Source organism: Brachycentrus maculatus, unplaced genomic scaffold (genome assembly GCF_059751285.1).
Source record: "Brachycentrus maculatus isolate JH-2025_06_01 unplaced genomic scaffold, ASM5975128v1 h1tg000216l, whole genome shotgun sequence".
Classification (NCBI taxonomy): Eukaryota; Metazoa; Arthropoda; class Insecta; order Trichoptera; family Brachycentridae; genus Brachycentrus; species Brachycentrus maculatus.
The window spans coordinates 1,990,568-2,017,593 of NW_028280967.1; the positions used below are offsets into that span (position 1 = coordinate 1,990,568).

Below are 27,026 nucleotides of genomic sequence, written 5' to 3' on the forward strand. Positions count from 1 at the left end.
GATCACTTTACACACGTGTAACATTCACCAATTTTACCCATTATTGACAACCACACTACTCAAATTCTTGGAAGTTCTATATATATGAACCAATTTAGAAGCCTTGTTCTTGAATCACTAGAACTTAACTAGAGACATCTATTGGTGAGATGTAAAGAAGCTTTTTACTAAGCAGAAACTCTTATACATATTAGTATGTGAGGTCCGAATCCTGGATTATAATCACACACATGAGAAACGCCAGAAAATACCATTTTCATTTTTATTATTAAGCTTATAATTTGACCAGATAATTTATTTACAACATTTTGAGTGAATGAATTTAAGACACGGAGTGAATCAGTATTCGCGCCCGTTACAAGTTGTGTAATTGGACAGCGGACCACCAGGTTAACAGGTTAACCATGTATGACATTCACCAATTCTACCCATGATTGAAAACCACACTACTCAAATTCTTGAAACTTCTAGATGTATTGATCAAACTCGAAACACAGTATGCGAGAATTCACTCGAGACATCTATGGTGGGATGAGGAAAGCTTTTATGTATGGGAGGTCCGAATCTTGGACTATATTTACATACTTGAGTAACGCTAGAAAACATAACTTTCCATTTTTATTTTAGCTTATAATTTGACCAGTTAATTTATTTACAATAGTGTTACAGTAAGCTTGTGGAGGGCAGTTAAATCTTTGATGAAATGCAGTGCCCTGTGCACCATTGGGTGTAAATAAGTGCTGGAAGAAGAAGACTACAAGACACTGATTGTATTTTTGATTTTGCAGATATATGCAGAGAGATAGTGCTTCTTTCGCTGTCGACCGTGGAGTTATGATTTTGCGGCCTTCGCCAATCGCCTTTGCTGTTCCCCTCCCTCTAGCCTCTAGTTATGCATGTAACCAATCTATATTTATTCAGTCCTTGTTTCAACAGCCAAATGGAGACGTTTTAAGGTGACAAGTCGGTGGATTGAGGAAAGTGTAAGATGAGTTCAGAAAAAAATAAGTTGAATTGAGAAAAAACTAAGATGACTTGAGAAAAAACTAGGATGACTTGAGAAAAACTAAGATGACTTGAGAAAAAACTAGGATGACTTGAGAAAAAACTAAGATGACTTGAGAAAAAACTAAGATGCGAATGGATAAATTTCGGGGTGCTTCTCTTTTTAGATTCATTGTACATAATGTTAAGAATCGTCCGTACTTATGTCGTTTGTTTAATGATGAATGGACTCTAGAGTTTTTTTTTTAAATGAACACTAGAACCGCCAAAATATATATACTAGATTTCAAAAAAGGGAACTCTTGCTTGATTATGAGTGATCTTATGTATAATACAATCTATTCCTACTATTTAAACCCTTATCCACACCCGATGGTGCATAGGGCACTGCATCATATGAATGCAGTGGTATCTTGATCATTAACAGGTGCAGTGGTGCATGCAGTGGTATCTTGATCATTAACAGGAAAGGTGATCAGCCCTCCGCTTCAGGTACCAGTCCAGGGTAATATTGAATAAATATTAGAGTGAAAAAATCACTTATATTTATTTGACCCCCCCTGGGAATCGAACCTGGGACCTCCAAAACGGTATCCAAGGGTGATGACCATTACGCTACGGAGGCGGACAGATAATACAATCAGCGTATCTAAATTCAAACTAATTTGTCACCGTCTTTATCGGATTGAATCAATAAACTCGCAAGAGTGTATTAATGCACTCGTAGAATGTGGGTAGATTTCTGGCGTCATGCGAAATCGATCCAAAGAGGCTACTCTTGCAAGACTGAGTGATACCGGGAGGCAGTATCGCGCCCCCTTTGAGAACCTGCGGTTGACAGCCGACTACGAGATAACCCGTAGATTGCGTTCTTTGTTAGGATGCCGACTAGAAGTTATCTTCTATTGTGTTTACTTGCTATATTCGTGCAGCTATGATAAAATTCCTAGTATATCAGTGTTAATATGGATAAAGGATTTATTTTAAGAAGTTAATTGCGAAAAAATAGACAAAATTTTATTCTCAATGTGTCGTATATAATTTCAATGTGAAGCAGGTAACCCTTGGTTTGTAAATTTTCAATAGTTAACTTCATTTTTATTGTGCTTATAATTTAACATGTACATATTATATGAGATGAAAATATATATATGAGACTCAAATCAAGTTATACAAAAATTGGATCAAAATGCTCAAATCAAGTTATCGAGTAAAACATTGTTTTAAATTGTGAAATTTTAAATCCCTTATATCCAGATAGTTTATCCCTATAGCCGACAACTGGATATTTAAAAATAAAATAAAAAACAAGCAAAAATGGTTAAAACCAAAATGTTTTAAAAATTCTTCACACAAATTTTTAAACTTGTCTTATGTTGTCTACCGAAAATGTCATAAATTAATATTAATTTGAATTTTAGTCATTTTGGCGGTCCTAGTGCTAAAATCTAGTGCAGTTACACTTCCTAACATTGACAATTAATTTTATTCTGTTGAATGTACTTTAGTATATATTAGCTTTATACATTTTCATCATTAATGTGACTGAAAAATCTATCTGTATAAGGCTGCCGTTTCTTATGACAAGATGGAACATGTAATGTGTGTTTGTATGACGGCGTTTAAATGAATTTCCTGATGTGAAGTCTCCATAACGCTTATCTAGCCTTTAACAGTAAAGTTGTAACAGTAAGTTGGCTTTAACAGTATTTTCTCCCATCAGAAAACAATGTTTAATAATCAAAACAATTTTGAAACATACAAAACTGGATTCACTAAAACCACTGTGACCTTTTAAATAATTGTAAGAATTATACGAAATTTTGAAACTTATTATTCGAAGGTTGGTTCTATCCAAAATAGGTCTGTCTACGGTGTTGCCATATATATCTCGGAACGAAGACTTATTGAGAAAAAATTTATCACATTTAAAAATCCATAGAAATTCTCAAAAAAGAAAAAGATTATTTTTATTTTTATTAAAAACAATATCTTGGTATTATTGGTAGACTTACACGCTCATACAGATATGAATTGCATTATTTTTAATATAACACCATATCTTTTCATCTCTATCATCTAAGATAAAGGATACTGTAATCCCGTCTATGATACATATCGCTCACTCCTTTCAAGAACGTCATAAATCAAAAATCATAAATTTTCAGTTGAGCATGTTTTCGAAATGCCCAGAAAATGTACTATATCCCAGCAAAAGCGGCATATTTTTAACATAATATTTACCCGCTACAGGGCAGAAAGTCTTGTTTTTGCATTTTGAAGAAAAGGTATTGTTTATTTATTTATTTTAAAAAACTAAATATTTTTCAAATGCAGAAAAAACCTTCAGGTTTTACCTAAAAAGATCTGTTGCACAGTAAAAAGTTCATAAGTGGCTCGATATTTATTTTTAAAACATTGTATTATATTTTTAAACTTTAAAAACGTTCTCCTGAAAAATCATGTTTTTTGATTTATGAAGGAGTGAGCGATATGTAAAATTGGTAAAACACATGGCATTATAACTTAAAAATACACAATTGGCTGATGTGATATAAAACAATATGATTTTTGTGTGTTTAAAGGAACGGCAGTTTTATCTAGAAGGGCTTTTACATAGTCGTGGCCTTTTCCACATAAAAATGCAGTAATTATTGTGGATATAGAATTTGGAAGAAAGTTTATTATTCAAATAGATTCTGAATTATATTACGAATTCCTGATTAAAAATTCATTCTTTTTTCAGTTTTTTGCCGGTCAGATGTATTTTATTGTACACATCTTTTTACAAGGTTTATAGTACATTTAGCCTTAATATCTCAAAATTTTGTCCCATACAACTGTGCATAATGTTGGAGAGCTACTAGTATAATTTTTTACAGTAAAAAAATATTTAAATTAATAATTATTTATTATGAATTTTAATTGATCTGAATTGTTTCATTGAAGACTCAAAAATTGACAATGTATTTTTTTCCACTGTTAACGCATGTTTCATTTAACAAATAAAATTTTGTAATTTTTACGTGCATTTTACGTTGCTTCGAAGTTGTATACTATGCGTATTTTTAAAAAACTGAAACGTGCCAGAGTTTAACCATGCTCAAATTTATTGTATTTTTTGAAAATCTCTCCCGATAATTTAAATTGTGATTTTTTAATGTCTTCAATAAAAAAGAATTCTCTTTTGATTTCCACCAAGCTTTAGAGAATGCAAGACCAAAAAAATTATAGGAAAAAATATTAAGTCATTATTGTATATGAATGACTTGTGAGTAGCGTAAACATCGCTTTAATATGCTAAAAAAAATTGTGCATATTTATACACTATTTGTGGCTAAATGCTTCCGCTAGGTGCACAATGATATAGGTAAAATTACGCAACCATTATTTATCCAAATATTTTTCCAAGTTGATTTCTTGAATTTATTTTATTGTGACATTATGTACGTATTTATTTAGAACGTAATGCATGCTCACGAAAGGCATTCCTTATATATCCAAAATATTAATTTAATGAAAAGTATCAGAATGCATCTGTGATTGTAAATTATAATTTAATGAAAAGTATCAGAATGCATCTGTGATTGTAAATTATAATTTAATGAAAAGTATCAGAATGCATCTGTGATTGTAAATTATAATTTAATGAAAAGTATCAGAATGCATCTGTGATTGTAAATTATAATTGCCAATACGCACACGACGATTTTACACTGGTAGCAAGTAATTATTTGTCATTTTGAAAACGTTAGTCTAAAAAAAAAAAATACAAAATCTTCACACTAACTGTGAATAATGCTTTGTTTTCCTTACAGTTGACGGAATCTTTAAAAAAATATTGAATCTAAAAACTAACTAACTAACCATTACGCCGCTTCCCCGCAGGGGTAGGCAGAGAGAATCGAACGCCACACCACTCTGTCTTTGCAAACATTCTTTGCCTCTTCTACATTCATGCATCTCCTCATACATACCCGACGATTATTACGACTCCTGACCCGGCCGCTTTCAAGTATTGAATCTATCCATGTATCAAATCGAATAAATGCCTTGATTGGCTGTCAATTCCAAATTGAAGGGACTAAGATTATATAAATAAAAATAAAATATTTCTTCTTCTAATCCTTATCCGCACCCGATGGTGCATAGGGCACTGCATCATATAAACACAGTGTTTTCTTGATCTTTATCACACGAAGGAAAGGTGATCAGCCATCCGCTTCAGGTACCAGTCCAGGGTAATATTGAATAAATATTAGAGTGAAAATATCACCATTATTTATTTGACCCCCCTTGGGAATCGAACCTGGGACCTCCAAAACAGTATCCAAGGGTGACGACCATTACGCTACGGAGGCAGACAGATAATACAATCAGCGTATCTAAATTCAAACTAACTTGTCACAGTCGTTATCTTTATATACATATTTTTTTCAAATTAAAAAGGGATATAGGTATTTGATAATATTCAGTGTAAAATCTGAGTGTGAGGTTGGAAAACTAATATGTTATAATATTGTCATCTTTTTAAAAGATGTGCAAACAAATGAAAAATATGAGGTCTAGTGCTTAAAAAAAATTAAATGATGTCATTTATATTTTGTAAAATATTATTTTAAAAGTGATAAAAAAGACAACTGTCAAAGAGCTGTATAAAAGCAATAATAACAGTAAATTATCTTGTGTATTAATCGATTTGGCGTTCAATTTGTAGAACTCCATTTTAATTTATGTATTCATTTTTAAATCAAACACATATTTTTTGAGTCAACCAAGTTGTATTTCATTAAAAAAAACATATATAATAAAAAATAATAAAACCCTTATCCGCACCCCAATGGTGCATAGGGCACTGTGTCATATAAACGCAGCGTTATCTTGATCGTTGATACATGAAGGAAAGGTGATAAGCCCTCCGCTTCAGGTACCAGTCCATGGTAATCTTGAATAAATATTACAGTGAAAAAATCACTTATATTTATTTTACCCTCCTTGGGAATCGAACCCGGGACCTCCGGTAGCCGAGCGTGCTGACCACGGAGGCGAACTAAATATTAAGAAACTATTAAACTGTAAAAATATTAACTATAAAAATATTAATAAAGACAATTGTTTCGCCTCCGTAGCGTAATGGTCAGCACGCTCGGCTACCGTTCTGGAGGACCCGAGTTCGATTCCCAGGGGGGGGTAAGAATAAATATGAGTGATTTTTTCACTGTAATATTTATTCAATATTACCCTGGACTGGTACTTGAAGCGGAGGGCTGATCACCTTTCCTTCACGTGTAAACGATCAAGATAACACTGCGTTTATACGACGCAGTGCCCTATGCACCATTGGGGTGCGGATAAGGGTTTTATTATTATTATTATTGTTTCGCCTAGTTATGGTATTTTCATTGAAATTGATTTTGTTTTAAAACGTTTGCACTTAAGAAATGATAAAAGCATATAATTTTGTTTTGAATGCACTAGACCTCGTGTTTTATGTTCATTATTATATAAGTTTTGATAACAATAATATTGTTTGCAATAAATGTTATACGAATATGGCTAATGATTGATATTTATCTATTTAGCCTTAAAAATCTGTGCTAAGAAAAATACTACAGTGTTCTTTTGTTTCACTGTATTCTGTGAAACGTGTCTTTAGCCATTTATTTTTAAATAAAGCTGAAGCGAAAAAAAAGTATTTTATCTACAATGTCATAACATTCAATTCATATGGAAATTCAATATTGATATGAAGTTGTGAATTCATAATGTGTGCATATATTCACTACATCTCATTAATTTTTACTGCCATTGTAAAATTAACAAATTTATGCATCAAACACTCTTGATTTTATATTCAATTGTTACGCTTCAGTTGTTTTGTTTGATTAATGTATGTGTTTTATTTTAAAACATTTTTAATTTCAACTATGCTAATTGTCATTTGATACTGAATTGGCGGTATTCCATATCTTGTGAATTTTTTTACTTTGCAGTGAAAGGTCCATGAAAAATATATTATGCAGATCCTCATCATTTTTTAAAGTAAATTACTATGCCACAAGACACACACTTTAACTTTAATTTTTCACAATGGCGATTCTTTAACTAAAACAATTTTTTACAGTACTTACTTGAGATTATAGTTTGCTATCTATGGTTATTTACTTAAAATAGTCTACTGTTCTAAAAAAAAATGTTTTATCGCTAATTATTATTTTCAAAATTGTTTAATCATACTTTTATTGCTTTTTATCTATCTTTTTTCGATTCGTGGACAACTATAATAGGTGTTTATTCACATGGTTAAGTTGTAAAATAAACATGTTTCCATAGCTTGCGATTTCATACATACCCTCAGGTCAAGAAGAGGTGGCTACCACGCAATAAGTACGTGCAATAAGTAGGTACCTACCTATCGATATATGTCGGTTTGAATTTTTGATGCCTGCGTGCTAAGAGTGAAATACATATATAGCCAGTGAATACATATTCTTTATATTACTTTCCATATTCGATTGACAAGTCTAAGCCTTGCTAATATCTAATCTCAAAAATTAGAGGTTATGTTTCGTTTTATATTGGTAAAGTTGGTAACACTGAGTGGTTAAAGAAAAATAGATATATCCACATCTGGCTGTTACATTTACTCTTTTTCATTATGTCAAATCAATTATTTAATTCTTTTCAGAGTTGGCCCATTTGTTGGTCAAACATGGGGCTATTACTGATGGAAAAATATTTCTAAAATTGAAACAAGTTTATTTTTATTGTTTTTATATTTACTGGTTACTTAAAATTCAAAATAATTTTTTAAAAATCTTCATTTTCAACTGAAAATGTTCCATCATTGAGAATAATGCATTGAATTAAATAAACTTTATTTTTCTTACAATTGTTAATTATCTCATTAAATTGTGTTTTTTTTGCTGTGATTTTCAGGACTATTTTATTCTTGATAAGCATTATGTTATATTCTTCTGATTAAATTTCACAGCAGAAGTATTTGGATGTTATATGCCGATGGTGAATATATGCACACATTATAATATTTTGATTGACTTTGTGTTTGTAAGTTGGTAAAGCTTAAGATTTATATCATTGACAGATCAGAGATCTGGGTAAGACGGAGAAATAACTCAGAATAACAAAGAAATAATGAATTTGATGGACTGTTTGCTGTTTTCATTTGAAACTTGTATCCTTTTTATACCTTGACATCTGACATTATACTATGGAACTAAATTGAAAGCATTATAACCTATGTATATAAAAGTATATATCTTAAATTATGTATATAAAAAATAAAAACCAAAAAGCCTCAAAGTTGTTTAATTTTATCCTAGGTTAAAAAGTAATTTAATTAGAGTGAGCAGACAGAAGCTTACATGGGAACATAAAATTTTCTTTTCTTGACTTGTCAGCATGTAGGAAAAGTAGAATGAGGAAGAGAGACTAGATGGAATGTCTATTTGATTATGCATTTTTATCGATTGCTGCGCGGTATTAGATTGTTTCACATTCCTATATATAGGACCAACCTGCTGATGGATATGCCTGTAGGAAGAGCTACCGCTTTGCTGAACAATATCACGAAAAATATTAATCTGATCATGATGATAGATCGATCTAAGAAGTTTGGTGATCTCGGGAACTCGCTCGAAGGTTTAGAGATAATAAACGAGTTCCAGTTCCTTGGATCTCAAATCAGCAATGAAGGAACTTGTGAAGGAGAGATTAGACGTCGTATCGTCATCGCCAAAAGTGCCATGTCTAAGCTAGACAAAATCTGGAAAGACCGGGGTCTGAGTAACAACACCAAGATGAAGCTTGTCAGGAGCTTGGTCCACTCCATTTTTCTCTATGCTGCTGAAACATGGACCATAAAAGCAGCAGAAAGGAGAAAAATTGATGCCTTCGAAATGTGGTATTGGAGGCGCATGCTCCGAATTCCATGGACAGCTAGACGCACTAATGAGTCCATTCGCCAGGAACTACGCTTGGATGGCTTGACTCTGGCCAATATCTGTACCCGACGGATTCTCCAGTTCTTTGGACACGTTGCGCGTGGCAACGAGGATAGCCTGGAACGACTAGTTGTGATCAGTAGCCTAGAGGGAAAGAGAGGAAGAGGAAGATCCCCTACACGATGGACCGATCAAATTAAGGCAGCAGCAGGCACCTCAGTGGTTGGAGCGCAACGTGCAGCGCAGTCAAGGGATAACTGGAGAAGAGTCATTGCTTCTGCAAGGGTCACAACCCTCAGCAATGAGGAATAAGACGGAGAAGAAGAATTAATCTGTTCCATGTGTCTGAGGGGGTATTACAAAGTGGGATTCATCTACATCTTTAACAAGAGTGTTGTTGCTTACTTTCCAATTTTTGATAATGTATGGTATATACGCTTTAAATTTTAGTTTGTAAAGTATATGTTAATTAAATTTAAATAAATTGAGTTTCAATTAAATTGTAAAATATCAGATATACCTAGTGGAAGGAATCATTAATTTATTTTGTGATTGGGGGAAATAAAATCCGTAATTTGCAGTGAATCATTGACCTCATGAACTTAGGCACACCATGATGCCTTTCTCACATATGTACTAATAACAATGAAAAAAAAAACAAATTGTTAACCTGATCACTGCATATCAAATTATTTGTGACATTTACGACGCGCGGCACAATTATCCCATCCCACCTGGGTGATTCATGGGGCACTGCATCAGATAGATGTGGTGTTATCTTGATCATTGATTATATAGTGTAAATGGGTACCATACTATAGATTTTACAGCAATATATTTAACGAAATAAGTGAAGAATCTCAAGATGAATAACATCACTGCTATACAGGAAAGTAAGTGGTAGAGAATAATTTTTAGTTTAATATATTTGAAAAATTAAATTTATCAAAAATTTTATATTTTGAAATATTCTGCATAAAGCAAAAAATACCAAAATTTTATTTAATTTTATTTTATTCATAATCATTCCTAAAATAGCATTTTATTTGCTATATGGGAACCTCACTGAGCACAGTCCGTATCGAGGCATTCATTTGTGTGTTAAATCGATAAAGTTTAAAAATGAAAGAAAGAAAAATGTAAGAAGAATGATGCATGAATTTTTAAAATAACGATAGAATACTTATGTCGGTTAAATCGAACGGCCCAACGCTACGTTCGAGTGCGATCGTGGCTCGCCATCTCTATTTCCTCAGTGTCATAAAAAAATTCAACGCGGGCGGGTGTTGCTCTTCGTTCCGTTGTGTCAAGTAGTTGGAAAACTTTGTAAAAGTGGCAAAACTTTTACTTTTTATAAATGAAACGACACTAAACAAGTGCGAACCGAAGTTTCGTCGAGTTTGCCGCGACACTCGGACGTCGGACTGTAGACGCGATTTGCGCTAATTGGTCATGTAAACAATCCAATCAAGAAATGTAAGGCAGCTTTCATTTGTTTTTGTGCTTATACGCGACCCGTTCCGACTCTCGCCGGATCGGCCTACGGGAGAAGCGGTCGTGAAAGTTTTGTGCAATGTGAATATTGTGCGTGGATTTAATAGATTTAATACATTTTTCCGCGAAACGGTACGTTCAAGTTCGTTGACGGGGGAGTGCGAAGCACCTGTTGAGCTACTTGCAACTTATTACTTCCTGTCGCTACGAATGCATCGAATGACGCCCTAATACGTTCCACTTAGAAAACACTGAATTAAAATCCCATTATCCCATAAAATTTTATACTGCATTCATATTTTTAAACAATAACAATTAAAAACCGCGTATCTAACACACTCGTTCATTCGATGCAGCATAAACGTAAAACTTGTAACATTTTACACGTACCTACTTAAAACATTATCAATTCTATTTTCAAAATTTAAATTAGTAAATGTTTTTTTATTTCAAAACCAGAGTGAAATGATTTTTTTTCGAATGTAGTTCCGGTTTTTTGAGTTTTTTATACCTAGCTCCGGTTTGATTTTCATAAATATGCCTTCGTTTAACAGTGATATAATTATTTTTATACGAAAGAAAAATTCATTATAATATAATGACAATAAAATAAAATCGTAATATACGGTGACAATAACAAATTTTTCCTTGTTAGGGTTTTTGACTCGCTTATGTGAGGTTGCCTTTGATGGTCTTCGCTGGCGAGGTATTAAGCTATTAAAAGATTTTATAGGGTTTCTCGCGGTACATACGAAATATTTACATTATATATTTCTGTATGCGTAAACATTTTTATCTTAAACGGTCGGTTCGAACAATGAAATGACGAAATAAAGATTCATTAGTCATTGCACAGCTACCTGCTGGACCTTTTAGTCAGATGCTTGGAATTCCGATTATTTTAACCGTCACGAAAAAAAAACTTGATTCGAATGTATTGAGGTTAAGTTTTGTCAATGAAATTCTAGTCGTTATTTAAATTAGCCTCAACGGTTTCTCTCTGCGGTTATAATTGGTTATTATTTTCTGATATAGTTGTAGCAATGATCGTTTAAAGTTATGGACGCATATTTATTTTTTATTTCGCCGCGAAAGCCGATGTTTTGTGCTTCCATGTGAAGTGTCACAAGTTTTTTATGTTACATTTTTTTCTTCATTGTTTTCCTTCCGCGATGTTATTATTTCTTACTTCCATTGTTCTTTATTATTTTCCCTACATTAAATAGATAACATCTACAGCGAGTATCGTATTAGTAACGATAATAATTATAATAATTATCTAAATTTTTCGAATGAATTCCTTTTGTTTTCAAATTGTTCGTTCGTAATGAATAATTATTCTGTCAGCAATTTGTGATCGAATAATTTTCAATCACATATATTTTTCCTGTGAAATACATTTTACTCTGAATAAATACTCAAATTATCGTTTTTATTTAATTTATATTTTACATAAATAATGTTTTTAAAAAAAAATCTTACTCCCTATTACTATTTTTTTATAGCTTTTCACCCTTTTATTTACACTTTTTACATTTGAATTAAAAATATTAGTCGTTTATATAAATATAGTTATATAAGCGCCCTTGAGATAGTATTTTACGAAAATGGCGATGTAAAAATCATCAGCGCCATATAATCATATGGGAATACTAATAATAATCATAATAATAACAATTAAGTTTATTAGTGCATATTTCTGTTAGTGGGGTTAGTTTCATTAGTAATGTTTTTAAAAGTAAAATATTTTAAATATGTTCTAGTCCATAGACAATATTGTCTAAAAAAAAAGGAGTAGGTACTTTGGTACTTACCTATCTCTAAATATTTGAAAAAAATGTGAGTGCCGTAAAAAAATCGTGACCAAAGTAATTTGAGAGTGCTCCGGATTCAAGATGTGACCACAGAGATGGCCTCGCAAACGGCTACCTCCTCGCTGCAGCTGACGAGTGAAGCCGACAAGCTGTCCACCGGGGGCCTGTCCACCGGGGGCCTGTCCGCAGCGAGCGCCTCCACCGGGCAGCTGTCCGTCAACTCGGTCTCGTCGGCCACGACGGTAGCGGCCGCCGCCGAAGACCGGGCCAGGCAGTTTACAAACGGACCGCCCAAGGATGACAAAGGGGAGGACTTTAATCTCGGACCGCTCCCCCCTCTATGGGAAAAGGCGTACACTTCCAACGGAGAAGTTTATTTCATAGAGTGAGCAATTTTTTTCTTTCTTATAATTGATTAATTAAACCACATCCGCTCCCTAGGTGGAGCATGTGGAGTCCACAAACTGTCTCCGGCTGCCAGCTCTCTTGCATCCTCCCAAGTCAGATCCGCGTCCCGAAGTTCTGACTAGAACTGCCGACAAATTGTCAGCAGTGGTCGTCCTGGGCGGCATAAACCTGATGCCTTGTAAAAGAAAAATAAATATTTATCTTTCTTATAAAAAAAGATAAATATCTGTGTTTTTATTATTTTCAAATATACTTCAATTTCGTACTGTTTCTGTGAGTCTAAGCGGCTCATTATTAAAAATAGGTCTCAAATTTGTGGTAGAGTGGGTTCGAACCCAGAAACTCTGACTCGATAGTCCACGGGACCACAACCCAACGCTTTATTTTATATATAAATATAATATGTGAATCGGATGAGTGAAGAAAGGATAGTTAAACAAATTCATGAGGCGAATATGGTTGGTAATAGAAGCAGTGTACTCGGCTACCGTACTGGAGGTCTCGGGGGGGTAATTTAAAAAAAAAAAGATTTTATACTCTAATATTTATTCAATATTGCCCTGGACTGGTCCCTGAAGTGCAGGAGCGATCACGTTGCCTTCATGTAATTAATGATCAAGATGACGCTGCGTCAGTATGATGCAGTGCCCTATGCACCATTTGGTGTGAATAAGAGTTAGAAGAAGAGCTAAATTTGCAACCTAGGTTTTTATTCTATAAACTTATTTTTCACTATAATATTTGTTTAGTGCTGACATTTCTTGGTGGAACTGCGTTTTATATAATAAAGCAACAACTGTATAGTTTTTTCACTTTTATTTTATTTGACCAGTGACCGGGTTTCGTCGTTACCGATATCATCAGACCAGTCTGGGTATCAATAAATGTCAGAGAGTGGATAAATGAGCATTTATATTTCATATTTGTTGTTGTAGTTTTTCTTAGACGCTGGCTTTACACGACTTTGTCTGGTTAAATAGAAAAGAAAGAGAATAGAATGCACAAATTTCTAATGCGTTCAATTTCACAATGCTGGTGAAACAAAGAAAATATTTAAAATATATAAAACAAAAGCAGTCAAAATGCGATCTCTCAGAAGAATCTGCTACAAAACGATGTATGATAGATGTTCGAATAGTGAAATAAGGAAGGAATGCAAAGCTGAGACAAGCATTATCGATAAAATTGAGAAAATTGTGTTGAGATGGTTTGGATATGTGGAAAGAATGAGTGAGGAAAGAACGGTAAAACAAATTTATGAGGCGAATGCAGTTGGAAAAAGGAACAGAGGAATACCGAGAAAATCTTGGCACGATCAGGTATGCCAAATACTTGAAAGCGGTCAGGTTAGGAGTCGAAATAACCGGCGGGTGTGTATGAGGAGATGCATGAATGTGGAAGAGGCGAAGAATGTTTGCAAAGAATGAGCGGTGTGGCATTCTATTCTCTCTGCCTACCCTTACGAAGAAGCGGCGTGATGGTTAGTTAGTTAGTTAGTTAGTAAAAAGAGAAAGCACACACTTCTGACACTAGTATCTTTAATTTCATAACGCTTTTAGATATACAATATTTTAGCAGCTGTCAAAAAGCATGCTGTTCGCCGTGATAAATGGTTAGTTTTGCGAAAATTAGAAAGATAACTTTAAGAAATTAGAATATGTTTAATTTTACAATGTTGATTCGATGAAAATGTTAAGGAAGTATTAAACAATTCAATCAAAAACATTGAAAACGCAAATTGACAACTTCTGTCAAGAAGCACGCTGACTGTCAGGTGGAATGTTTAGTATCGCGTGTGTTGCTGTTATACTCAACAGATGGCGCTGCCATTGCATTAAAAAAGGTGTTAAAATCTGTCCCAGATAAAAAAAAACACCTATTACACGTTAATAAAAACATGCGCATATTCGAATACTATGTTGTGTTAAAATTTCAATGCAATCGGCGAATAACTTGAGGTGATTTAAGATTTTGAACAAACCAACATTTACATCTTAACAATTTACACATAAATGTTGTATATTGCGCGGGTAATAAATTCCCCTAGTTGATTCTGATACGAATATGTTACATACATCCCAGTCTGGCTACGCATAATCAAGTTTGCCACATCTGCGCTATTAGTTACACTGTTATTGTTCCCATAGAATTCTCGCGCATTCGTAGCCTGTTAATTTGTTTGGACATGGTCTGTTTTAAATTGTGTATCCAACATTAGGCACGCGTTCATTCATAGGCATGAACGTTTAATTGGCAAGCACTGGCGGGGCACATTGACCATATGACTGAGGCCATTTTTTCCATCACATGTTCAACAGTAAGCTGTGTGGAATGCAGACTAATTTTATATGTAAAAAAAACTGAACTAAATTGTAATTCAGATTGATTTATTTTAAAGATGTATTACTTATATCATGTTTATTAACACAATACGCTCCGTATATAATGTGTAATTTAACAGAGGAACATTGGAAGTGAGTAACTCGTCTTATTCAATTTATTTGAGCCATTATTATTCCCATATTATAGATTATTTATTGAAAGTATAATATGTATGCTTAAGTGGTCTATTTATTTTTTACCGTAAATATGATTTAACTTAAAAAACCTAACTAACTAACCATCACGCCGCTTCCCCGCAGGGGTAGGCAGAGAGAATAGAGCGCCACACCACTCTGTCCTTGCAAACATTCTTCGCCTCTTCCACGTTCATGCATCTCCTCATACATACCCGCCGATTGTTACAACTCCCAACCTGACCACTTTCAAGTATTTGGCATACCTGATCGTGCCATGTTTTTCTCGGTCTTCCTCTGCTTCTTTTCCCACTTACATTCGCCTCACAAATTTGTTTTACCGTTCTTTCCTCACTCATTCGTTCTACATGTCCAAACCATCTCAACACACCTTAATTTTATCGATAACGCTTATCTCAGCTTTGCATTCCTTCCTTATTTCACTATTCGCACATCTATCATACATCGTTTTGTCGCACATTCTTCTGAGAGATCGCATTTCGACTGCATTCAGTCTACTTTCATCCTTTTTTTTCCAACTCCATGTTTCACTTCCATACATTAGAGTTGGAACCAGGACTCCGTTGTGCACTGCCAGTTTAGCTTCCGCTGATAGGTTTTTATTTGCTATAACTGATTTCAGTGCACCATTCACTTTGTTCCCAGCATTCACTCAGAATAATTATAAACGTGAATTAAATATCGCAATTTTTTTTTGTTGTCGTTGAGGAGCAATGATTAAAGAAAACACTTGTTTTATACCACTTGAGTTTTATTAAAGACTACATGTTTCGGAAGTTAAACTTCCATCATTCAGGTCTGTATAATAACATGTAGTCTTTAATAAACTCAAGTGGTATAAAACAAGCGTTTTCTTTAATCATTGTAACATGTCTTACCACAAAGTTGACAATCAATAAAATATCGTTGAGGAGTTTTTTGTGGTGGTCTTAATCTGGATTTCAGGAACTTTAACCCTTTTTGTGTCGGCTACCATCTTGAATTATGTCTGTTTTCAACTTTGAGATACAGTGGAACCCCTGAAATCCAAACTAATTCGGATTTGGAAAATTTCGGATTATCCGAGAAATTTGTAATACATTATGTACATAAAACTTTACACTACAGGAGTTTCGTTGTGCGCGCCGCCTTATGCTGCCTAGTATTTTTATTATTTGCAACTTTTTACATTTCAATCTAATATTACAATTCTTCTCTTCTCTCAATATTATTAATATTTAAAGAATTTACTTTGTAGTTAGTCATTTTTACTTTTTTTTTTATAAAAATGTTAGTGATATTAGTATATAACCACTCACCGAGATTTTTATGTCTACCGGTTTCGAGACGTGCCCGTCTCTTCATCAGGATAATCACTACCACAGCATGCAAACAATACTACCCTTGCAAAACCAGTAGACATAAAAGTCTCGGTGAGGTACTTCTCTTCTCTGTTCTATTCCTCATTACTGAGTATTGTGACTCTTGTGGATGCAATGACTCTTCTCCAGTTATCTCTTGACTGCGCTGCGCGTGTCGCCCCAACCACCGAGGTGCCCGCTGCTGCCTTAACTTGATCGGTCCATCGTGTGGGGATCTTCCTCTCCCTCTCTTCCCCTCCAGGCTACCGATCACAACTAATCGCGCAACGTGTCCAAAGAACTGGAGAATCCGTCGGGTACAGACATTGGCCAGAGTCAAGCCATCCAAGCGTAGTTCCTGGTGAATGGACGCATTGGTGCGTCTAGCTGTCCATTGAATTCAGAGCATGCGCCTCAAACACCACTCCTTTCTGCTGCTTTTATGGTCCATGTTTCAGCAGCATAGAGAAAAATGGAGTGGACCAAGCTACTGACAAGCTTCATCTTGGTGTTGTTACTACAATATAATATGATTAGTTAAATATCTAAGTAATGAAATGAGCCTTGGATCATCATGTGTGTGTTTCCGCAGCCACAACACGGGTACATCGCACTGGCTGGACCCTCGCCTGTCGCGCTTCCGCAAGAAGAGCCTGGCCGAGTGCCGCGAGGACGAGCTTCCCTTCGGCTGGGAGCGGATAGAGTGCCCCCGCTACGGCTCCTACTTCATCGACCATGTCAACCGGCGCACGCAGTACGAGAACCCCGTCATACAGGCCCGCAGGAGGACGGGAGGTGCGTACTACCATCCGCTCTCTCCCTTTCATTCCAATCAAAGTAGAATAGCCGATTCGACTGCATCTATCAAACGTGTCCCAATCTAGCTTTGCCTTTCCCGTACTGATCATCCAAAAATATATAGACCCGCAGGAGGATGGGAGCTGCGTACTACCGTCTCTTTCTCATTCCGGGCGCAATGGAATAGCCAATTTGCCTCTGCATCCTTCAAATGTGTGTTAATCTAGCTTAACCTTTACACGTGATCCCAAGCGGGGTACCAAAAGACCCCAGTTCATATTTGTGTGGAAGTCGTATTACGCAGCTTGTAACTCGAGTCACAGATTTGCTGCCGAGCGCCGACCGATGGCGGCCATCCGATAAGCGAGAGGGCTGAAATCGGATCAAACAAAAGTGGAGGAATTTCTAACGGAATTTTAAAGCGGAGAGGTCTACCCATGATTATGTATGAGAGTACTATATATGTATCAATTTAAAAAAATTGTGTAGTGTGTCAATGGTAGAATGGTGAATCTCACACGTGCGTAAAATGATCACTTAACCAGCCTATGACAAGTCAAACCCCCTATAAATAAATACCCAGACTTCCATATTCTCCCTCATCTACATATGTTGAGATGTTAAAATTTAAATATAATTTTTTGACCTTTTTATTCCAGAAATGGGCAGTGTAGAAAGGGAGGTTGAAGGCGAAGCCATGAACCTGCGATCCATGCTATCTCGCGACCCAGGGCAGCTAACGGGTCACAGGTTTACCGTGACCCTGCTCAAATCCTCTCAGGTAAATATAATTAAATAATATTTAAAAAACATTTTTAGAATTTATCATTTACATGATAATTTTTATCAAACTTTAACGAAAATATAAATGACTTGTATACAACTACTTTGAGTTTCGAGAACTACAGATGTTCTCATCAACAGAAGAAAATACAAACTTTAAATGAAAATACAATCAGCTTGCATTTTTACCTACTGAAGAGAACATCTGTAGATCTTGAAACTAGTCATGTTTACATTAATAAACTCAAAAGTGGTCTTTTGCAAGTGGTTTATTTTTATACTTAAATCATCATGCTATTCTACAAAGTTACTGCCAAATCATATTTATTGATTTGATAGTGTTTAATTCAAATACTAAATAAAATAAGATCAATAAGGATAGAGATTGATGTAGAAAAACCTTTATGATTTTTTATATATAGGTATTTAAAAAAAAAAACGTTTTTTTTTGGATAATTTTAATTACCAAATCAATAAATAATTGAAATGTTGCTAGCCGATCTAATTGGTATTGTTAAATTATTCATATTTGATATGAATGTTTGATTTTTGATAACACTGCACAGATGTTTTATATCGCGGTTGTCCTAACGCCCATGTAATAAATATGCCACGGCTTTGGAGTTATAATCAAATGATCAAGTGCAGCGTTGTTGACAGTTGAATATATATAAATTGCAGGCATTTAACGATTGAGTAAACTATTATTGGATTTTTTATTTTCATTCTTATCTAGTGGCAGGTCTACTGAACAATCGGTACATTCAAGGATATAGTATCATGTAAAAAAAAACACTCTCAAAAGAGAGTCCTGTGTAATGTAACTTTTGATTACATATACATCTTTAGAATCACTAAAATCCCCTTATCTTTTAAATGGTTAGCGAACTCTGAAAAAATATTATTTCTCAATCACACATATCGTAGTCGTACAGGAGAAAGTGACCAACTACCAAAACGTAAAATGTTCAGGAGGGCCATTTAAGTCACTTTTGCTTGGCAAGAAAATAAACATCAATGCAGTTACACATTTTTACCAAGTCAATATATTATACTTCCAAGTTTAAAATCCTTTGGGATTTTTTCAGGGCAATATTAAGCTAGTAAGATATCAAATGGTCAATGATCACGGTTTTGTAAAAAATACACTCGGTCACTTTCTCCTGTATGACTACGATATAATGATAATATCTTAGAAATCCTAAAAATTATTAATATAAAAAGTCATAAACTGCAACATTTTGAAACTATAGAAATTCATAAAAATATACATAATAATAAACCCATATTAAATTGTCATATTAATAATATGACAATTTTTTTATTATTTTTTTAAAACATTACATACATAAGTCATATATATAATATTCCCCATGAGTAATGACTAAAGCCTCCCCCCTATTGTCCATTTTCACAAAAAAAATTGACTTGGCTTCACACAGGGTTTGAAAATGATGGAGAATGAATAAGGATTTTAAGAAATAGTGGTATTTACCAAGTAAATTTTTATTTTTATTTTTATTTTTATTTATTTTTATTTTTTATTTTATTTTATTGGAAGGAAGAACAACAGTTACAATATATGATACATCAGAATACAACAAAATAAAATCATGAGTACCAAATACAGTTCTTCACAACTATGCATAAGAGAGGTCTTTAAATGAAGAGTGACTGGTGAATCTATTAAAGTATTATTATGGAAGTGAAACATGGAGTTGGCAAAAGAAGGATGAAAGTAGACTGAATGTAGTCGAAATGCGATCTCTCAGAAGAATGTGCGACAAAACGATGTATGATAAATGTGCGAATAGTGAAATAAGGAAGGAATGCAAAGCTGAGATAAGCATTATCGATTAAATTAAGAAAGGTGTGTTGAGATGGTTTGGACATGTAGAACGAATGAGTGAGGAAAGAACGGTAAAACAAATTTATGAAGCGAATGTTAGTGGGAAAAGAAGCAGAGGAAGACCGAAAAAAATATGGCACGATCAGGTATGCCAAATACTTGAAAGTGGTCAGGTTAGGAGTCGTAACAATCGGCGGGTATGTATGAGGAGATGCATGAACGTGGAAGAGGCGAAGAATGTTTGCAAGGACAGAGTGGTGTGGCGCTCTATTCTCTCTGTCTACCCCTGCGGGGAAGCGGCGTGATGGTTAGTTAGTTAGTTAGTTAGAATCTATTAATTGATTGATATGATAAGATTTTTATTTATTTTATTTACACTTTCCCAGGGTCTGGGATTCACATTGGTGGGGGGAGCGAGCGAAACAGCCGATGATGCGAGTGAAGCGCAGTCCTCTTCAGGCTGCTGCGAAGACTTCTTGCAGATCAAATCCATTGTCCCCAACAGTCCAGCTTGGCTTGACGGTAACAAAACATGACATTATATTCTCACTTTGAAATTTGTGCACTATTTAGGTAATATTTTTCAAATAGGGATACTCAAATAACTTTATACTTTATAAAATACTTTAGTTCCGATAAAAAAATACATATTGAGTTGAATCTCCATGTAACTTTGCAACTTCTATTTTGCCAAATTCTCACAAAAATAAATATCTTTACTGGACACGGAAATTTAAGGAAGTTATTATATTTATTGATTGGGGTTTAATTTGTAGAACTCCATTTTCATTTATGTATTAAGTTTTAAATCAAATTCAGATTTTTTGAGTCTACTGAATTGTATTTTATTAAAAAACACATAAAAATTAATATTGTTACAATTGTTTCGCCTCGTTATGGCATTTTCAAACGAATGTATCACAATTTTAATTTTTATGTTTTTTTTTTTTAATAAAATACAACTTATTAGACTAAAAAATTATGTTTGATTTAAAAATTAATTCATAAGTTGTTATATACACAGTAAAATACATTCTTATTTTTCTGTCCAAATAATAAACACTGATTTCAACAGGATTGTTTGCATTCTATTTATTCTATTTATGGAGTTTTTATTGTGATATTTTTATTTGCCCTTATATTAATTTTTGTCCGCCTCCATAGTGTAATGGTCAACAGGCTCGGCTACCGCTCTGGAGGTCCTAGGTTCGATTCCTAGGGGGGGGGGTCAAATAAATAGTGAATCAAGTGATTTTTTCACTGTAATATTTATTCAATATTACCCTCGACTGGTACCTGAAGCGGAGGGCTGATCACCTTTCCTTCATGTGTTAACTAACGATTAAGATAACACTGCGTTTGAAGAAGTTTTGAGTAAGGGTTTGAAGAAGTTTTGAGTAGTAGTAAACCCTTCACACACATTTTGACCAGTTAGTGTCCATAGCAATCCAGCAAAGTTTTCCAGATGTATCACCATGTAATGCTACACTAGACATGACTGAAAAATTGTACAGAAGTATGTGGTTTTTTCAGGTGCTCTAAGGACTGGAGACCTTCTTGTCCGAGTCGGGAGTACTTGTGTACTGGGCGTGGGGCACGCCAGAGTTGCCAGATTATTCCAAGATATTCCCCCCGGAACGGCAGTCACCCTGGAGCTGTGCAGAGGTAAGAGACATAATCTAACATATAGTCAGTGGCGTGCAGAGTTTTTAATCAGGGTAGACAGTAGTGTTGGGTAAGGATATTGAAGCATCTAGGCTTCTTGACAGACCTTTTCTTGCAAAGCAATTTTTTTTGGAACCAAGAAATTTATTTAAAATGTGAAACAAAATTGTATCCCGATTTTACTGTCACTGCCAATCAAAATAAATACAAGTTTGCAAATCCACCACCAAATTTTAGAAATAAATAGAATAGAATAGAAGTAAATAGAAGTACCCTGGTGTAGGCAGTGAAAGTGCAGTGTAGTTTGGGTAAGGATTACTAAGTAAAACATTAATTTAAAAAAAGATAAAACAGTAGGCACTGGTCGTGTTTCTAAACCTGAGTAATACATAGTAGGCACTCCTATTCTGCCTATATAGAATGCATGCCTCTGCCTAAAGTGCAGTGGTTAGTACACAAGAGGTTCTGAGTTGGATTGAGTTCACACACAAAACCGTACACAAGGTTGCTCCATTTTTAGCGAGACACGCTTTTTGCTGCTTGGCTCCTCCGAGTTGCCTTAAAATGGACAGTAACTTTGTATATGATTTTGTGCATGAACCAAGTGATTTCAATCTCTAATATCCGTTATATTATTATTTTATCTTTCCAAAGCTTGAAGACAAGTGTGCAAGCCTCCAAGGTTCATATAACATATATATTATGTAAAATACAATAAAAAAAATTAAGAACATAACATAAAAAATTATTGAAAGAAATAACAGTATACTGAAAATAAACTGAAGTTTAATCAAAGATATACATATAAACATAATCATGCGTACGTTCATATGAATACACATATATTATTATTAATCTTTATTTTAAACCTGTAAGTAAAGTATGCAAGCCTCAAAAGCTCATAAAGTATGTATTTTGTAAAATACAATTAAGAAAATAAATACAATTAAAATTGAATATAAAAATGTTAAAATAATAATCAGAGGATAGGGAACCAATATTGAATATTAAAATCTAAAAAAATGTCCTATTTGGGACTTGTGCTCAGAGGAGAAAAGTACAAGCTACTGCAACTGATGATCGAGGGTAAGGTGGAGGGTCGAAGAGGTGTCGGAAGAAGGCGGATCTTCTGGCTCCATAATATACAGGAGTGGACAGGAGTATGGAGCGTGAAGGAGCTGTTTAGGACTACCCAAAATAGAGACACATTCTCACAAGTGACAACGTACAGAAGAAGAATACAATACAGTGGAAGAACCTCTCAAATCTAGTAATTCGCGTAACGAGCAAAAAAAAAACTGTAAAAGTTGCTTCCTTAACAAGCGATGTTTCGCATAGCGAGTAACAGAGGAAGGGCAAGTCCCTTTTTTACAACATTCACTTGTGTACTGGGACTTTCGCGACTTGGGAAGGAGGTTTATCAAGAGGACCCTCACATCTCCTTGGAAAAAATTTTGGCCAGAGAGTGTTGTCAAATGTGATTTTGAAACAGTAACTGTGGAGTCTACAGTCAACGTGATTGTGTTATTAGCCAATATCATGGGACTCGAGGTGGATAACAACGATATTGAAGAGCTTGTGAAAGAGTACAGCCAAGAGCTGACCACCGGAGAGCTTTGAAAGCATGGGAAAATGTTGAATCGTAAATTAAGAAGAATCATTCTAAGAAGGAGGTGGCTATTCATGCTACAAATTTATTCAATGACAATGCTGTGACACATTTTCCTAAAATTTTGAAGTGTCGGCAAAAACAAATGTCCTAAAACAGTTTTCTAGTTCAAAGAAATAAATTATTTTTCATAAATTCACGTTTTTATTTACATTTTTTAAAAAAAATATCAATTATATTCCAAGTTTTTACACTCCTCAACAATTTATTAGTAATTTTATTTGAAAAAACGTTAAAAAAAATAAAAAATTGAGTTTTCTTTTGGCCTGGAACGCATTATGGTATTTTACATACATTTGTATGGGAAAAAATGTTTCGCTTAATGAGTAAGATGCTGGAACAAATTAAAGTCGTTATGAGTATCTACTTTATTAGAGAGGTAAAAAAAAAAAAAAAAAAAAAAATAAATAAATGAGAGGTTCCACTGTAATAATATGTATTTCCTTCTCAAAACTTGTTTATTCCTGTTTATATCATATATAATGTAAACTATTTATGGTTGCAGGTTATCCTCTGCCTTTTGACCCCAATGACCCCAACACGAGGGTCCTGACGACGGTAGCGGTGGAGGCCGGAGGGGCTTCTAGGATGAGACATCTCACGGAGGAACTCAGAGAGAGGTAGCCATTACCTTATGTTAATCGGTCAACCAACGAGTTCTAGTCACATTGTTGTCAATACTCTTTTGAATCTTATTTTGTTAAGACTATGAGATTGGTCCATTCTCATTTGTGCAGGTATCCGAACTTTATGAAATCGAAATTGAGTTTGTGATGAACCATTGATGAGTAACTTTACTTTTTTGTTGTAGGTTTAATTTAGAAGAAGCAGACAAAAGATCTCAGGGGAGCAGTTTGGAGAGGGCGGCTCGTGGGATGAACCGCTCTTACGAACGGGAACATTTGGACGAACCCGACAATTTGCAAGACAGAACCAACCATCTAAATAGGTACTGATTCACATTCAAATCTGTTGATTACAAAACAAAAGGTCGCATTTTCATTAATCATTGATATTTTTTTCTCTAGATCCCAGGATAGCAGCTTGGAGAGGAACGGAAGAGGATTGAGCAATCCATACGACATTGAACATCTGGAAGAAAATCTCATTGATGGGTAACTATCTATCTTATACACAATTACAGTGAAAGGTTGTTAATTCAAATAGCAAATCTATTAAATGTTACAGCAACATACGCAATACTAAACATTGCTCACGGCGGACAGCGTGCTTCTTGACAGCTGCTGTCATTTAGCATTTTCAATATTTTAGATTGCATTGTTTGTTCATAATTTTTTTATATTTCCATTGCTTCACTTCTTCTTCGTGGCTCCATCCCAACTTATCGTCTTTGTAGACTGTTGGGGTCAGCTCTCCTCGTCCTCGGGCTGTAGGTCCTTCTATCATTGACAATGTCACCTAGGCCATGCCTTTGAATCATATTATCTTTCTGTAGCATCCATGTATTATTTGGTCTTATCCTAGATGTCTTTGGAGGAAGAAGTTTAACCTGTCCGGGAGAATGGACGTAAATGAACGTCATTGTGAATTTTCCTTAAAGGAGTATCGACGTTAATGAACGTCAATGTCCGTCTGTCAGTTAGTATGATGTAATTTGTATAGCAATGACATCTGTGGACATTTGTGTGTAATTTTGTCATAATTGAAAAATATTTCGAAAAGGTGTTTTTTTTATTAAATTATTTTAACATAACTTTTATATTCATAATACATCGATTTGATGAAAAAAAAATTTTTTTTTCACGTAAAAAGAACCCACTCACCAGAGAAAGTCGGATATTAATTTTTGTACTCCCGGAAAGGTTAAGGCAGCCAAATGGCAGGTCGTAAGACCTGAGATGCTCAGACCTCCAAGAGTTCAGCTTGCTGAAATAATTGGTTGGATGGAAAAGTAATTTTTTTTTAAGCACTTTGTTTTGTTGTTCTGTGTGCAGGCCTCTAGACTTCCAGCAGCGGCTGAGTCAGCTGTACCGCTCGCTGGACGTGTACCGGGAGCCGGGCTCGCGCTGGCCCGGGGACAACCGCTCCTTCGGGCCCGACACCTCCCGCCGGGCCCCGCTGCTGGAAGAGCGCCTGCCCGCGCGCTGCCCCTCGGCTGACCACCTGCTGCTGGACAGCGTCACCACCAACACACCCTACATGCGTAAGGGATTCCTTCCTCCATCCATGGCCGTTCCGTAAACAGCGATCACGAGATAGCTATACTGCCTTCTTCTTCCTGGCTACATCCCAACTAATCGTCTTTGTAGACTGCTGGTGTCTGCTTTCCTCGTTGTCAGGTTGTAGGTTATTCTGTTATGGACAATGTCACCTAGGCCATGTCTTCGAACCATGTTTTCTCTTTGCTGCATCCATGAATTTTTGGTCTTTCTCTAGATATCTTTTGAGGAAGATCCATTGCTATTACCTGGTTTATGACATGCTCGGGTTCTCTGCATCCTATGTGCCCGTACCATCTCAATTGTCTTTCCTCTACCTTCCTATGTATGCCTGTTACGCCCAGGCTTCCACAACTGCGTGTGCTCTTTATTTTGTCTCTAAGGGACACTCCCGCTGACCATCTAAGTATTCGAATTTCAGCGGATTCTAGTTGCCCAGAGAAGGTGCTATACATTGTCCAGTATTCGTAAAAGCATACTCGGACAAACTCAAAATATATTTACACTATTTTGAGTTTGTCCGCCTCTGTAGTGTAATGGTTAGCACACTCGACTACTGTCTTGGAGGTCCCGGGTTCGATTCCCAGGGAGGGGGGCGGAAAATAAATGAGTAATTTCTTTACTCCAATATTTATCCAGGGGCGGTGAAAATAAATATTAGTGATTTTACACTGTAATATTTATTTAATATTGCCCTGGACTGGTGGTACCTGAAGCGCAAGAGTGATCACCTTGCCTTCATGTAAGTAACGATCAAGATAACATTGTGTCAATACGATGCAGTGCCCTGTTGACAATCAGGTGCGGATGAGGTGCGGATTAGGTTTGAAGAAGATTCCGAAAACAGTGATCACCCATTTCCCATTTACCAGATAGCTACACTATCCTAAGTATTCAATAAGTACAGTAGAATCGCGATATAACGAAATCCAAGGGACCAAAAAATATTAATTCGTAATAACGAATTCCCACATATAACGAATTTTTTTAAATCATACTTAGTATGTATATGTTGCGCGCCGTTGCAAAAAATGTTGCGCGGCTTTTCAAAAAGATCGCAAGTTCTGCAAAGGAGGAAGGGGGCCATAGGGAACTGAATATCTACATATTTTCACTAGTTTTCTTATTAACCTTACGGTGATAAAAGTGCCGCGGGAATCGATACTCGTATGTATTTTGTACACAATATGAGAATGTGATTTTAAAACAGGAAAAACGTAAATATTCATAGTTGCTTTTACTGGCCATATTTAAAGTTGAAATATAACAATTTTGTAATGTTGGTTCTGGTAAATATGTATCTAAAAAGGAGAATAATAACATAAAATATAATAATAATAATATCACAAGTAGCCGCCAAAGCCGAGAACGGCTTGCGCGCTACTGACGGCCAGTGTTGTCATACGTCAAAGAGTAGTTTTCGATATTGAGATTGCGAAATTACGAGACGGCGAAAAAAAATTTTTTTCCAAAATTTACGCGATGAATTTTTTTTCGCCGTCGCTAAAAATTTCCTAAAA

The 27,026-nt window shown here is 35.1% G+C and overlaps 2 protein-coding genes across 4 annotated transcripts in view; both read left to right on the top strand.

Moving 5' to 3' along the window:
- Wnk (Wnk kinase) overlaps positions 1-2,967 on the top strand; it is a 60,678-nt gene extending 57,711 nt beyond the window's left edge. The window contains exon 31 of the mRNA XM_088264141.1: positions 789-2,967. Within this exon, the coding sequence (XP_088120267.1) occupies positions 789-838 (50 nt within the window). The 3' untranslated portion in view covers positions 839-2,967. The remainder of the gene's footprint in view (positions 1-788) is intronic.
- Positions 2,968-10,223: 7,256 nt separating this feature from the next.
- Positions 10,224-27,026, top strand: part of Magi (membrane associated guanylate kinase, WW and PDZ domain containing protein magi) — a 42,892-nt gene continuing 26,089 nt past the window's right edge. For 2 of the 3 annotated variants that reach the window (XM_088264144.1, XM_088264145.1), the window contains exons 1-10: positions 10,224-10,445; positions 12,227-12,662; positions 17,155-17,357; positions 18,020-18,141; positions 20,379-20,514; positions 21,526-21,657; positions 23,832-23,946; positions 24,138-24,275; positions 24,355-24,441; positions 25,282-25,490. In XM_088264144.1, the coding sequence (XP_088120270.1) occupies positions 12,373-12,662; positions 17,155-17,357; positions 18,020-18,141; positions 20,379-20,514; positions 21,526-21,657; positions 23,832-23,946; positions 24,138-24,275; positions 24,355-24,441; positions 25,282-25,490 (1,432 nt within the window). In that variant the 5' untranslated portion in view covers positions 10,224-10,445; positions 12,227-12,372. Of the gene's footprint in view, positions 10,596-12,226; positions 12,663-17,154; positions 17,358-18,019; positions 18,142-20,378; positions 20,515-21,525; positions 21,658-23,831; positions 23,947-24,137; positions 24,276-24,354; positions 24,442-25,281; positions 25,491-27,026 lie in introns of all 3 variants that reach the window. The other variant, XM_088264146.1, reaches the window with a different exon arrangement.